Consider the following 13,816-nt stretch of genomic DNA (forward strand, 5'->3'; position numbering starts at 1 on the left):
GGGATGAGGAAAGAAGTGCGCGCATACCTTTCCATCGCCTTTATCAAACGATACGATACGAACCGACTATAAAATCTACGTTTTTTTGCAAATCGCATAAAGGGGCTAGCGATGCAATGGTAAAGTCTAGCAGAATGTATTAAAATTCAGTACAAGAATAAGACTTGTTACTGTTCTAAGTTCTGTACTGGAACAATCGGTTGAGCGTTATTGGAGTGATTCTTGTTCATATGTTGTTGCTCGGTGCCGTTGTTCTGGTTGTTTCCTCCACGACGGCGACGCATGTGACGAGATCGGAAATGTTTTCCAGGAGATGCCCCATGACGCATCCCCGATTCCTCCGGATGAGAGGTCTGATTGTTGTAGAATTGCTGCTGGTTTTGCTGTTTTCCACCATGGTTCGCGTTTTTGTAGAAATTATTGTGGTTATCGTAGTGTTGAGAAGGCTTGCGGTTTTCCTTAGTGACGTAGTTGTTATTAACCTTCTGGTTTTGCGGAATATTTCCATTTTTGTTAGAAAAGAAAGGTCGAACTGGGAAAAAACACAACAGTTTGATGAATAAAATGCTTTCAAAAATTAAACATTAGACTGCTTACCTCTGTTTGAATTATGCTTATTACGTTTCACGATAGGCTTGAAGGCCTGCTTGTCTGGATCGTAATGGCAATCAAGTAGTTCGGTCAATTCGGTCCTTTCTTCTTCTTTCAACTCGATGATCTTATTCACGATGGCTTCCATTCCTTCGCGTTTGCTTTCTTGCCAAACCTTGCGAAGTGATTCGTAATCATGTCCGATTTCTGCTAGTACTCGTCTATACGTTACAGCCTTAACCCTGCAGTAATACCAGATAGCGACGATAATATCAGTTCTGAAACATGTTTTCGCATTCCTGCTTTGAGAAGACTTACCTATGGTAGATTGTCGTCTTAAAGTAGAGCAAAAATACTGGACGCAACGAATTCTGACGCACAAGGATCTTCTCTTGCTCATCAAGTTCGGAGATTTCGGTGGAAATAGGAGAGGCCAATTCGCACAACACTTCGCACATCTTCACTCGTTCCTCCTCGGATAGTTGCTTGGGACCGACGGATTGCGCAACGTCCTGAGTAGCCTCTGGTTCTGCCTCGGTATCATGCTGATCCGCTTCAGTTGCTGATTTTTCGGAAGATTTTTCTACCTTCTCCGTCTCAGAATTGGATACATCCTCATCAGCAGTCGAACTAGTGGCATCGTCACTGGAGTTAACGCAGCTTTCATCAGCTTCCGTTGGTGAAGAGGCATGCTTCGATTTATCTAGACGGGGAAAGGCAAAAATTTAAGTAGGCTATGGTTGACTACATCATGGAAACCACCATGACTACGGAATTTTGCAATTATGCAAATGGCGTCGGCGCCATTGTACTTACTCGTGGCCAAACGACGCGTAATTTCGAACGCCATTTTTGCACGATAGGCAGCATTGCCCTCGAATCCTTCCAGGGCACTATCATTCTCACCGAGAACAATTTTAGCCAGTTGATGAATGGACAAAAACTTGATTGTCTTATTACAGCGTTCCTCGGCGAGCCGGAAGCCATTGGCAAACGATTTGACCGACTCGGTGAATCGATCCAGGAGCTTATACTTCTTGAGCGCCTCAATGACCATGTAGGGCACGAATTTGCGCTGTTCGTTGTACACCAGCACAATGCCCTCGGAACCCACATCTTCCTTTAGGCGAGCCTCCAGCCAATCTAGGAAATCGTTCAGCGTCGCAGCTTCCGGCTTTGTCTTCATCACACGGTAATTTTGCATACTCTTCACCATCCGGAAAAAACCAACCGTGATCACCCGCACCTGGTGCCGTTGACGGGCAGCCGGGTTAAGGTTCATCAAGGGAATGATGTATTGCGCATACTGATGATCCGGGGTGAAGGCCGAGATCTGTACGATCTCATCGATTAGTCTACGACCCGTCGTATCTATATCGATGCCGATCAACGTGTACTTTCCGTACGGCAGCGGATCGGTATTGATCGCAAGATCGGTTTTATCAAATTTGGAGGAAAGTATTCCTGCCGGTGTGTCACACTCATCGAAGCTGCTATCGTCCAATTGCTGCTCTTCGACCTGCGCCTTCGATTCTTCTGCGCCAACCACCATTTTTACTGGCAAAATCGCGATAGATTTTTACACTGAAGGGCAGTCTTTTATACGATGCATGAAAAATGATCTAAGTGCTACTTTCTACTCACCTCGAATGGGATTTCACTAAACGAATTAAAATAGGAAAAATGGGTTTACCAAGGCACGTGGCTGTTGCACAGTTCCGCACTGCAGTAGAAAGGTTACTTGAGGTTAAAATTGCTTGGATAATAGAAGCTACCGGAGCTTGGGTTTTAGATGTTCACTCTTTCGAAGTTCGAAGATTACTGAGCAAAAATGATTGTCACCTGCGACTTCCAATCTTAAAATGTGCAGTTTCCATTGGTAATCTACGGTCAACGAACTACGCTATAAATTCGCCTTGACAACTTAGCGGAAACTAACTTAGCCATAAAAATTTGCATCTAGATGAATTTACCTCTGAACACTAACATTTAGTTAGTTACTAGATAGTCTAGTTAATTTGCTCTAGATAGATTAAAATGTTTTCTTTTTGTAATATTTTTTTTGAGTATATCTCAAACTTTCCTCGATTAAGCGAAGAAACACGAGAAGAAAAGCTAAAAATGGGAATAGCATTCATGATGAATTCATTCCTTGATTTTTACACTCCGATGCGGGTTAAATCGAATCAAGATGCGGATTACTATTGTTAAACGAATCGAAATACTCAATACTATTCATCATAAATTACATTTACTATTTTAATACTAAGAGCTTAATGAGTTGTTCTCTTTTTTGTAAATGCTATTGTGTAAGCCCAAGCACCTCAAAGGGGGAAGAAATTTTGATGTTTAGTAATGTTTCAAGAATTTGTCATGGCAGATATCCGTTTTGGGATTTAAAAAACAACAAATTTCAAATGCAAATATTTTATTTGGTACAAACATCTGCGTTCGGAAATTCCGAAGGTCTCATTACAAATGTCTATACCTTCCATCTATTACAATCATGCTGTTTACATTATTCCATGTTTCCGATACCGGTTTCCTATGTAAAAGATCCCAATCTGCCTGCAGCTAGGTTATTGATGATCAAAAGCAACTCCTCATAGCTCAAGAGTGGATGATAGATTAACGGTGAATATAAAATGTCTATAACCTACAGCTTGTCTCGGCATCATAAGTATTTGTTTTAGAGTGATCGATTTCCAGTTATGGGTATCGTTTCAAGGGATAAGGAAAGAAATGCGCGCATACATTTCCATCACCTTTATCAAACGATACGATGAATTGGAAATCCCGTCATCTCCGTACAACATTCAGATGCCTAAACCCGACTATAAAATCTATGTTTTTTTGCAAATTGCATAAAGGGGCTAGCGATGCAATGGTAAAGTCTAGCAGAATGTATTAAAATTCAGTACAAGAATAAGACTTGTTACTGTTCTAAGTTCTGTACTGGAACAATCGGTTGAGCGTTATTGGAGTGATTCTTGTTCATATGTTGTTGTTCGGTGCCGTTATTCTGGTTGTTTCCTCCACGACGGCGACGCATGTGACGAGATCGGAAACGTTTTCCAGGAGATCCCCCATGACGCATCCCCGATTCCCCCGGATGAGAGGTCTGGTTGTTGTAGAATTGCTGCTGGTTTTGCTGTTTTCCACCATGGTTCGCGTTTTTGTAGAAATTATTGTGGTTATCGTAGTGTTGAGAAGGCTTGCGGTTTTCCTTAGTGACGTAGTTGTTATTAACCTTCTGGTTTTGCGGAATATTTCCATTGTTGTTAGAGAAGAATGGTCGAACTGGAAAAAACACAACAGTTTGATGAATAAAATGCTCTCAATAATTAAACATTTGACTGCTTACCTCTGTTTGAATTATGCTTATTACGTTTCACGATAGGCTTGAAGGCCTGCTTGTCTGGATCGTAATGGCAATCAAGTAGTTCGGTCAATTCAGTCCTTTCTTCTTCTTTCAACTCGATGATCTTATTCACGATGGCTTCCATTCCTTCGCGTTTGCTTTCTTGCCAAACCTTGCGAAGTGATTCATAATCATGTCCGATTTCTGCTAGTACTCGTCTATACGTTACAGCCTTAACCCTGCAGTAATACCAGATAGCGAGGATAATATCAGTTCTGAAACATGTTTTCGCATTCCTGCTTTGAGAATACTTACCTATGGTAGATTGTCGTCTTAAAGTAGAGCAAAAATACTGGACGCAACGAATTCTGACGCACAAGGATCTTCTCTTGCTCATCAAGTTCGGAGATTTCGGTGGAAATAGGAGAGGCCAATTCGCACAACACTTCGCACATCTTCACTCGTTCCTCCTCGGATAGTTGCTTGGGACCGACGGATTGCGCAACGTCCTGAGTAGCCTCTGGTTCTGCCTCGGTATCATTCTGATCCGCTTCAGTTGCTGATTTTTCGGAAGATTTTTCTACCTTCTCCGTCTCAGAATTGGATACATCCTCATCAGCAGTCGAACTAGTGGCATCGTCACTGGAGTTAACGCAGCTTTCATCAGCTTCCGTTGGTGAAGAGGCATGCTTCGATTTATCTAGACGGGGAAAGGCAAACATTTAAGTAAGCTATGGTTGACTACATCATGGAAACTACCATGACTACGGAATTTTGCAATTATGCAAATGGCGTCGGCGCCATTGTACTTACTCGTTGCCAAACGACGCGTAATTTCGAACGCCATTTTTGCGCGATAGGCAGCATTGCCCTCGAATCCTTCCAGGGCACTATCATTCTCACCGAGAACAATTTTAGCCAGTTGATGAATGGACAAAAACTTGATTGTCTTATTACAGCGTTCCTCGGCGAGCCGGAAGCCATTGGCAAACGATTTGACCGACTCGGTGAATCGATCCAGGAGCTTATACTTCTTGAGCGCCTCAATGACCATGTAGGGCACGAATTTGCGCTGTTCGTTGTACACCAGCACAATGCCCTCGGAACCCACATCTTCCTTTAGGCGAGCCTCCAGCCAATCTAGGAAATCGTTCAGCGTCGCAGCTTCCGGCTTTGTCTTCATCACACGGTAATTTTGCATACTCTTCACCATCCGGAAAAAACCAACCGTGATCACCCGCACCTGGTGCCGTTGACGGGCAGCCGGGTTAAGGTTCATCAAGGGAATGATGTATTGCGCATACTGATGATCCGGGGTGAAGGCCGAGATCTGTACGATCTCATCGATTAGTCTACGACCCGTCGTATCTATATCGATGCCGATCAACGTGTACTTTCCGTACGGCAGCGGATCGGTATTGATCGCAAGATCGGTTTTATCAAATTTGGAGGAAAGTATTCCTGCCGGTGTGTCACACTCATCGAAGCTGCTATCGTCCAATTGCTGCTCTTCGACCTGCGCTTTCGATTCTTCTGCGCCAACCACCATTTTTACTGGCAAAATCGCGATAGATTTTTACACTGAAGGGCAGTCTTTTACACGATGCATGAAAAATGATCTAAGTGCTACTTTCTACTCACCTCGAATGGGATTTCACTAAACGAATTAAAATAGGAAAAATGGGTTTACCAAGGCACGTGGCTGTTGCACAGTTCCGCACTGCAGTAGAAAGGTTACTTGAGGTTAAAATTGCTTGGATAATAGAAGCTACCGGAGCTTTGGTTCTAGATGTTCACTCTTTCGAAGTAAGAACGGAAATGACCCAAAACTTTACTTGCGTTGCAAAATGGTTGATCAGTGTACTTGGATTCAGAAAGAGATTAGACGAACTCTCTGTGGCAGCCGATGAAGAAAACTGGTATAAAATGGGAATTCTATAATACAAGCAAAGGTACAGGATAGTTTTAATACCACGAGCCACAAACTAAGAAAGCAGGTAAAAAATCCTTGGATTTAACCTGAGGTATGGCGTCGTCCCTAGTCAATTTGATCTTATAGTGTGCGTAGATAGAAGAATAGAAGGATTTCTCAACCTGTATAGAATCGAGCGAGAACGTTTGTAATTTTGGAAAGTTTTAACGAAGGCTATATATTTTTACAGCACATAACTACTAATGAACGGCAAATATACCCGCCAGCACCCGGATGATCTTAATTGCATAAAAACATTCCGCTGTCCAGTCCGTCCACTTCAGTCTTTCAATCTTCCTCTTTTATGCAGTTTTCTACCAATTGTCTGAGGTTGGGATTCTCCATCGCTGCCGCTATTCGTTCTTTATCGTTGATCTGTTTGTTGACTGTGGAAACAGCGCGATACATCGGATAATGAATACGTGAGCGATTGTTGTGAGTGAGTAGTATACCTAAACCGGCTCGACAGGGTTTTTACTTACTTTCGTCCTCCGTTGCATGTGCGCCTTTCTTGATATAGATGTCCAGCTTTACGTGATGATTCAGGCTACGTTGCACCTTGATTCTGATGCACAGGCCGATGAGTGTGGCCAAAGAGCAGTGCGGAACGGTCGGGTTAAACTCAATTCGCACCACGAACGCTTGTCCTGGCCCTGGCTCGGTAATGAAGATGCCTTCCTCATAGACTACGTGCAGGTCTTCGAGTGTGCTTGGCTTTTCCGGATCTCGGATCGTACGCAGGAAATCGTAGATGGTCTCTTTCAGATCGTTAACGTTTCGATACCCGAGCTGTTGAAGTGTGGGGCCCGGCACCACTTCTCCCGTACTTGTGTTTCGCTGGTTCACACTGATCGGTGGTTTGGTGGCCAGATCATCAGAGGTTTTCTTGCGAAAAAACGAAAGCATCGCGTTGTTTCTAATTGCTTTAATACGCAATTTACTGGGACACGATTTCACGATTGAGCGGTCTCCGATTTTTGTTTAGAGATCTTTGTTTACAAAAGAATGCGAAGAGAGAAACGTTACGGTGCGTTACAGTCAGCTGATCTAGCGATTGCGGATTTAAAGTTTCACAATGATGTTTGGCTGATTATCCGATTCAATTAACTTAAACTATCAATTATGTCAATTTGGTGGTCAAATTAATAAGGAAATCTACAAATTAGTAGGAAAATAGGATTTTTAAACAAACAATCGACGCGTAACGCTTATGAATTTTTGACAGGTCAGGGTTGTAGTCCTGGCATCAAAAGTATTTGTTTTGATTTTACTCGCGTTGGAAAATCGCGGATTTTCCCCAATTTTCCTCGTAGTTAAACCTGGTCAGTGCTTCGAGCAGGATCGACCGTGCTGGTGAAAATTGTGATATTAACCTGAAACGCGTGTGCAGGTGCAAAGTACAGATTTCGCCAAGAAAGTGCGCCTTCTTGCAAGCGCGGCAGCAGCAAAGTTCGTGATCAAGAACTGACTCGAATATTCGGCGAGCTACTACTTACGAAGGTTCCGCGTTGGGAAATAGTCATATTCGTAATCCTCCGTGGTTAGGAAAAGAGAGCAAAAGTGTCGCTCCAAGGCAGTGCTGGTTCCGTGTGCCGTAAGCGGCGGACACGGTCGACGGATCGGGGAGCGATGGCCAAAATGACCAAGGAGTCAGACGATCCGGAACAGGAGAAAGAAACCCTTCGCAAGCGGATCATGCAACGGGTGTACTATGCGGCGAAGGATGGTTTCTGTAAGCAACTGTTGGCCTCATTGAGCGAAATTGTCAACGACGACGATCGCCGAGCCATCGTAGATCAGGTAGGTTGTAGCTTGCAGATTTCAGCTATCTTGGAATGGAACAGTACGGAAGAGATACTCTCCTGCGACGCATCCCTTTTGCCTGATTTGGTAATCGAGTTCGGATCGGAAAGGCGAGAAGATAAAAAATAGAAACTTCCTTCTTCGTGTCTAGCGGCCACCATCATCCCCAGGCTGCTGACGGTATACACACTTTTGAGAGGATCTCGTTTTGGCAAACGATCATGAGCGCGAGATCGCCAACGCTAGAGTACATCCCTCCTGCGCTGGGTGTAGTGTCGGGAGTGGGGTAGTATCGTGTGTTTGTTGCAGGACTCACGCTCTCGTCTCCACCAGTGCGCGCATATTGTGCGCGGTTTCGTTTACTGCGTTGGTTGCACACCGTTAATGAACTATAAAGTGTTCTACCACCCAGTACAGTATACAGTCGCTTCGAGGCGAGGCGTTTTCTGCTCTCACAAGCTCTCGTTCCTTCACTCGTCTCACCGCCACTGCCACTCTTCTTGGGAAGCCGTTGGCTTTGTCAGTTTCTAATTTCGTCGTTTGCCAAATACGATCCTAGCCGCTAGCTCGTGCGACTGATGCGGGTATCAGTGCGTCAACCAGCACAACGGCCTATGTTTGTGTTTTCTACCGCTCCCTCTCCGCGTTTGGGGACAAATGCGCGTTGAATGTTATGTGCTACGCATCCAAACATTGGTTAAATAAAAGAAAAAAAAAGGAATGCGATTACGGATTCGATGAGAAGGGAAATCACCGATCGTAAGCCGACCGACACCCCGAACAACAAACGTGATGCCAACACACTGGTTGGCATCTCGGTGCCCTCGTTTGGAGCATCCTAAACAATGCAACAGTTTCACGGTCAGGGACGTGACGGTGAAAAGGTCAGTCAGTGAGCACCAGCAGTAGCATTAGAGGTGTTCGCTTTCGGCCAGAGGAAAGCCCGATCGTCGGACGGGACAAAAGACGCATACCCTCAAACACTTTGTGTTGACGCGATCTCTTCTCGCTGCCGTTGACATTACTGGTAAACATATTTTGATTTATACGAAAAGAAAGCGAATAAAAAGGATTTTCCAACAACGGAAATGCGTTGCGGGGTTTTGCAAACGCGCACAAAGAAGACGCGGCCACGTTCATCGTTTATTGCGTAGAACCGATGGTCCAATTGCACGGCACGGGAGGTCGCGGCTTCCTCATTACTGCATGTTTTGTTGTTATTTGCATATTGAAAACCGTGTCGCGGGATGGTTTTGCGTCCTGATTTTGCATAGCGTGACCGAAACGATCACTAGCAGTCATCGAGATCACATATGCCTGAAATGGATCGACAAAGCGGGAAAAGCAGATGGCACAAATGATGGTGTCAGGAACAAAGAGATGATCGTTCCTCGAATCCTTCCATTGGTAGACATGAAGCAGCTGCCGCTGTTGGCATAGTGTTCCAATGAAATTAATTTTATACGTTTTGCGGGCCCAGTTCGTCACATCCTGTCACGTTGCAGCGTGAATGGAGACGCATGGTACGTCGTACCGCGACACCGATCTTCGTCGGCGTCTGTAAATCGTGCACTTAACAAAATTGCCCCACAGTTAACTTACTTTTAATGTTAAAGAGCGTCATTTCCTACATTCCATCACTTTGGAATGCAATAATCATGTGGGAGGACATATTGCTCATTCGACCTCTTCACTCCGCACTCTGGCACAACGCGCACCCTAGCCACCTCAATGGCGACAGAGTGGGGTGGAAGCAGATCGAGAAAGGCTGAAAGGAGGGGATTTTGTTGTATTTTCCAAAAATAGAAACGCAGAATGTCTTGGAGTGAGCGTGAGTGTGTAGTTTCTTGTGCACGCCTCCACGACCAAGTCATCGCAACAGTCCCTTGCTCGCCTTCAATTTTTGCCACGAGCGTCGAGCTCGATGGCAGAGGGAGCAGCAACACCGGAAGCAGCACTAGAAGAAGTCGTGGCGTTGTTTGAAGGATGATGGCCGCGGGATGATCGGTCAATGACGTTTCGGAAAGTACGTGCGATTGTTGCCTGCCTTTCCACGTGTTTGTTGACCACGCGCGTTTTCTCTACGGACGCCGGAATATTGACACGAACAATAGAATTGCTTTCCATTCGGTCAGGAAATTTAGCTTTAAATTTCCACCTTGCAGCTACTATTGAATTGCACGAAATGTGAATTACATGTTTATAGGTCAACATCAGCACAGACCACGATCTGAACATCGTTTTCCACGATAAAACTGTAGTCGGTGAATGGCGTCTTGGCATGACCCTTGGACTTTAGTATTCACACTGAAGATGGAATCTTGAAAGAGTAGATTGCTTGTCATGCGTATCAAAACAGCGATCGTACAAAAGTCCGTCGTCGTCGTAGTTAACCATCAGTATATTGCAAAATCGCTGCAACAGAAAAGTGCGAAGCCTACTCTGTTGCAAAAATGTTCACCAATTACATCATTTTATTGCTAATATTTTGCTTACGTGATTCATCGCTTTATGATTGGAAACCGTTGTGGAAGAATGACTCACACCGATTCGAGGGAAGGGAACACCACTTGAAAACATTCAGCATTTTTTACGCACTATGACCTCGCAGCATCCGCGCGGTGGCGCGGTGTAATCTGTCCAACACAACCAATCCAATCCAATCCGTTCATCTTGGCGTTCATTGCTTTTTATAGACTCACGAGACAGGCCGCTCAGCGCGTGATTCAGATGCTAGGTTCACTGCAAATGGATGCCGTTGCTTTTCGGGATTTCCGTTTATCGTTTCTGCAGATTATACTCAAACAAATGGACCACTATTCCCTAAAGTTGTTTTCACTTTTCTGTATCTTTGGCGTATCGTATAGGAATTCTACGAAGATGAACATCAGATCCACACTCCGCTCATAGTGGCCGCACTGAATGGCCATCATATGGTGGTGAAGATATTGCTCACCATCGCCCAGCCGAACCTGGAGAAGGAAGGATGCGTGAAGCTGCACGGCGAGCTGACCGAAGGCGTCACGGCGCTCTGGGTAGCGGCCGGTATGGGTCGGTTGAGCATCGTCAAGCTGCTCATCCAGCACGGTGCCGAGGTGGATCATGCGACTCGGAAAGGATCGACGCCGCTTCGTGCGGCCTGCTTCGATGGGCGACTCGATCTGATTCAATATTTGATCGAGCATAAGGCGAACGTTTGCGCGGTCAATGCGTACAACAACACGTGCCTCATGATCGCCGCGTACAAAAACTTCCCGGAGGTGCTACAGTATCTGTTGGAGCATGGTGCACGCGTAAACGAGCAGGCTCACTGTGGCGCCTCGGCACTTTATTATGCGGCCGAATGTGGCCACGCCGAGATCTGTAGCACGCTGCTCGACTATGGCGCGGTACTGATGCGCAACACGTACGGTCTGACGCCGGCTTTGGCTGCTGCAGAAAGGACGCGCGAGGCTGTCGTGCAGGTGTTCCTCAACCGGGACGGTCTGCTGACGAAGGAGGAGCAGATTGAGGTGATGGAGTTGCTCGGTGCTTCGTATGCCAACGATAAGGATAACTACAGCCTGGTGAAGGCGTTCCACTATCTCCTGTCGGCGATGGAACTCAGGTAAAGGAGGACACGTTTCAAGCTGCGTACGCAATGCATTCATTTTTGAAAATGTACATCTCCACTCCGTAGGTATGAGGATCCGGAGAATATCATTCGCAAACCGACGCTACCGACGGTGCCGGCGTATGAGTACTGGGTCGAATGCCAGACACTGCAGGACTTGCAAGCGATTCGCTACAATCACAATTCGCTGCACATGGAATCATTGACGATCCGTGAACGAATTCTTGGTCGTCACTGTCCGGAGGTGGCTCATTCGATTGTCTTCCGTGGTGCCATCTGCGCCGACAATGGGCGCTTCGATCGCTGTGAGAGCCTGTGGTTGCATGCGTTGGCTTTACGGCAGCTAAATGGACTATCCGTGCAGCGTGACCTGCTCCGCTTCGTGCAGCTCTTTTCGCAAGAGTTTTCAATCAACGAGACGATACGGTTTGAGACGATGATCGCGGTGCTGCGTGCGTGTGTCGATGAGCTGCGATACAATCAGCAGAAGATGATCGATCCTGGACCGCGGGACGATGTGGAAGCGATTGCCGAGGATTACGAGATGAACATTGTGACAGTTCTGTATCTGCTAACGATCATTACCAAACTACTGCGACTGGAACGGTTCGAGCAAACCGAGGAGCAGACACAGCAAGTATACCAGCTGATCTACCAGCTGAACCAAATGGCAGTACGGCTGCGCGATGATCAAACGCTTGTCCATCTAGCCGTTAATGGGGTCACTCCGGTTGACGATTTTCACACTGACGATGTGTGTCGGTAAGCATGGCCGAAAACAATTTGAATGGAATGTTTTTATCGTTTCCCCTAACGCAACGCTTCTCTTCTTTGTTCTTTCTAGATTTCCCTGTGTCGATACGGTAAAGATGTTGCTCAAGTGTGGCGCCTCGGTAGATGTAGTTGATGCGGAAAGAAACACACCGCTCCATACACTTGCTTCTACGGTAAGTTTTCTATTATTTTACTCGCAAATGACCCGGTTGGAGAACGAGAAATCTCATCTTACACGCTTATATCATACAGCTACAGATGGCAGTACTGCGGATGGCGGACGTTGATGTGCGAGCGGTGGTAAAAGAAATCACAGAAATTTTCATCGAAGCAGGCATTCATCTGGACGCTGTGAACGTTGATGGATTGAAGGCTTCCCAAGTTTGCGTGCAGAGTAAGTATGATGATGGCTGCTTGTTAAGATGAATGACTCAATCTTCCGGCTTGTCTCTATCGATAGATACTGTCGCTGCCTTCATCAGAAACTACGAAATGCGTGCAATCAGCCTGCGCTGCCTTGCGGCTCGAGCCATCGCCCAGCATCGTATTCCGTACCGCAGTCTTATACCACGGCAGCTAGAATCGTTCGTTCAGCAGCACTGTACACCGAAAAGCTGATCTAGCATCTGGTAACTGTGTCGATCCGGCGGTGGCGATCGATATCCACTCGATGTGATACTCTATCTAGTGTACTTTTGTAACAATATTGAACTAATAATCTGGCATTGATATGCAAGCTTGTCTGTGTCCCTTGGCCCATGCATGAGTGTTGATGGGGACATTAAACTAAAACCCTTGTGTCGCAAAATATCTTTGACATGCAATATATACTGTTTCTATAGCTGCAAGGCTCGCTGGGAGAGATTTTACAGTAAACAGTGTGTCTTTGTTAACCAACTAAGAAAGAAATTGTAGACGAATGTTTCATCTTTTCATTCCAGAACCGCGAACCGCGGTTCCTTGGAAGACACTGACCTATACGGTAGGCTCTCACTATCTTTATTGAGTAAGGTCGACAAGCCTTAGATCTAACTTTCAGCTTCGATCAATAGAAGGCCAATGACCTACATTTGCAATCAATATGTATCGGAGAGCGTTCCCCCCCCCCCCTCCCCTACATATTATATCCTCAGATTTGATTTTTTTTTCTGGCACTTATCGTTTGATTGATCTTTTTCTGTAAATATTAACGATATAGACGTCTCTTCTAAGCATCTCTAATAATGCTAATACGTCTAGCGTCTAATCGTTTTATCGCGGATGAAACCAATCGTGGATGAAAACCAATAAATTTTCCAGACTTTAGGCACCTGCTCCAACCAGGCATTGTACCTAAACGAAGCATCGATACGCGCTACTGAGCAACTTCTTTTTTTTTTTTTTTTTTTTTTATTCGTTTAACAAACTAGATGGAATACTAATGTACGAACCTGAGGAAGGTCCTCAGGAACAGTGTGGGACTCTCACCCACTAAACCACTAGCTTGGTTTCCCGTTACCACCCTGCTGCTGTATGCCTCTTTCGAGATGACTCGCAGCGAGGGTGGCAGTGCCGAGGCACTTGCACCGCGAAAACACAGGTCTGAAACGACTATATTTTTTGGAGTGACGTTGTTCAAACCACCTTACATACTCGTCACTCCCGAAAACGTTCCTCCCAAAACTAAGACGGACCGTGCCTAAGCACCTAAAGGTTGCGCCAA

The 13,816-nt window shown here is 45.5% G+C and overlaps 4 protein-coding genes across 6 annotated transcripts; 1 reads left to right on the top strand and 3 right to left on the bottom strand.

Moving 5' to 3' along the window:
- Positions 1-68: 68 nt before the first annotated feature.
- Positions 69-2,411, bottom strand: LOC125957403 (maternal protein exuperantia-like). 3 transcript variants are annotated; one of them, XM_049690078.1, is made up of 5 exons: positions 2,236-2,411; positions 1,408-2,148; positions 910-1,294; positions 598-833; positions 69-532 (listed from the first exon to the last, which is right to left on the bottom strand). In XM_049690078.1, the coding sequence occupies exons 2-5, from the start codon at positions 2,141-2,143 to the stop codon at positions 168-170; spliced, it is 1,722 nt and encodes a 573-aa protein (XP_049546035.1). In that variant the 5' UTR covers positions 2,144-2,148; positions 2,236-2,411; the 3' UTR covers positions 69-167. The 3 variants fall into 3 exon arrangements, with proteins under 3 accessions (XP_049546035.1, XP_049546036.1, XP_049546038.1); XM_049690079.1 differs by having other exon boundaries at positions 1,408-2,175; XM_049690081.1 differs by having other exon boundaries at positions 1,408-2,187.
- Positions 2,412-3,046: 635 nt separating this feature from the next.
- LOC125957404 (maternal protein exuperantia-like) lies at positions 3,047-5,759 on the bottom strand. The gene is made up of 5 exons (XM_049690082.1): positions 5,594-5,759; positions 4,766-5,506; positions 4,268-4,652; positions 3,956-4,191; positions 3,047-3,891 (listed from the first exon to the last, which is right to left on the bottom strand). Exons 2-5 carry the CDS (start codon positions 5,499-5,501, stop codon positions 3,527-3,529), a joined length of 1,722 nt encoding a protein of 573 aa, XP_049546039.1. The 5' UTR covers positions 5,502-5,506; positions 5,594-5,759; the 3' UTR covers positions 3,047-3,526.
- Positions 5,760-6,076: 317 nt separating this feature from the next.
- On the bottom strand, positions 6,077-7,060 carry LOC125957434 (MIP18 family protein galla-1). Its single transcript, XM_049690127.1, has 2 exons — positions 6,407-7,060; positions 6,077-6,310 (listed from the first exon to the last, which is right to left on the bottom strand). The coding sequence occupies exons 1-2, from the start codon at positions 6,828-6,830 to the stop codon at positions 6,213-6,215; spliced, it is 522 nt and encodes a 173-aa protein (XP_049546084.1). The 5' UTR covers positions 6,831-7,060; the 3' UTR covers positions 6,077-6,212.
- Positions 7,061-7,229: 169 nt separating this feature from the next.
- On the top strand, positions 7,230-12,984 carry LOC125957401 (protein fem-1 homolog B). The gene is made up of 6 exons (XM_049690075.1): positions 7,230-7,724; positions 10,595-11,334; positions 11,407-12,102; positions 12,185-12,287; positions 12,367-12,508; positions 12,575-12,984. Exons 1-6 carry the CDS (start codon positions 7,554-7,556, stop codon positions 12,730-12,732), a joined length of 2,010 nt encoding a protein of 669 aa, XP_049546032.1. The 5' UTR covers positions 7,230-7,553; the 3' UTR covers positions 12,733-12,984.
- Positions 12,985-13,816: the final 832 nt, after the last annotated feature.

Source organism: Anopheles darlingi, chromosome 3, assembly GCF_943734745.1.
Source record: "Anopheles darlingi chromosome 3, idAnoDarlMG_H_01, whole genome shotgun sequence".
In the NCBI taxonomy this organism is placed as follows: domain Eukaryota; kingdom Metazoa; phylum Arthropoda; class Insecta; order Diptera; family Culicidae; genus Anopheles; species Anopheles darlingi.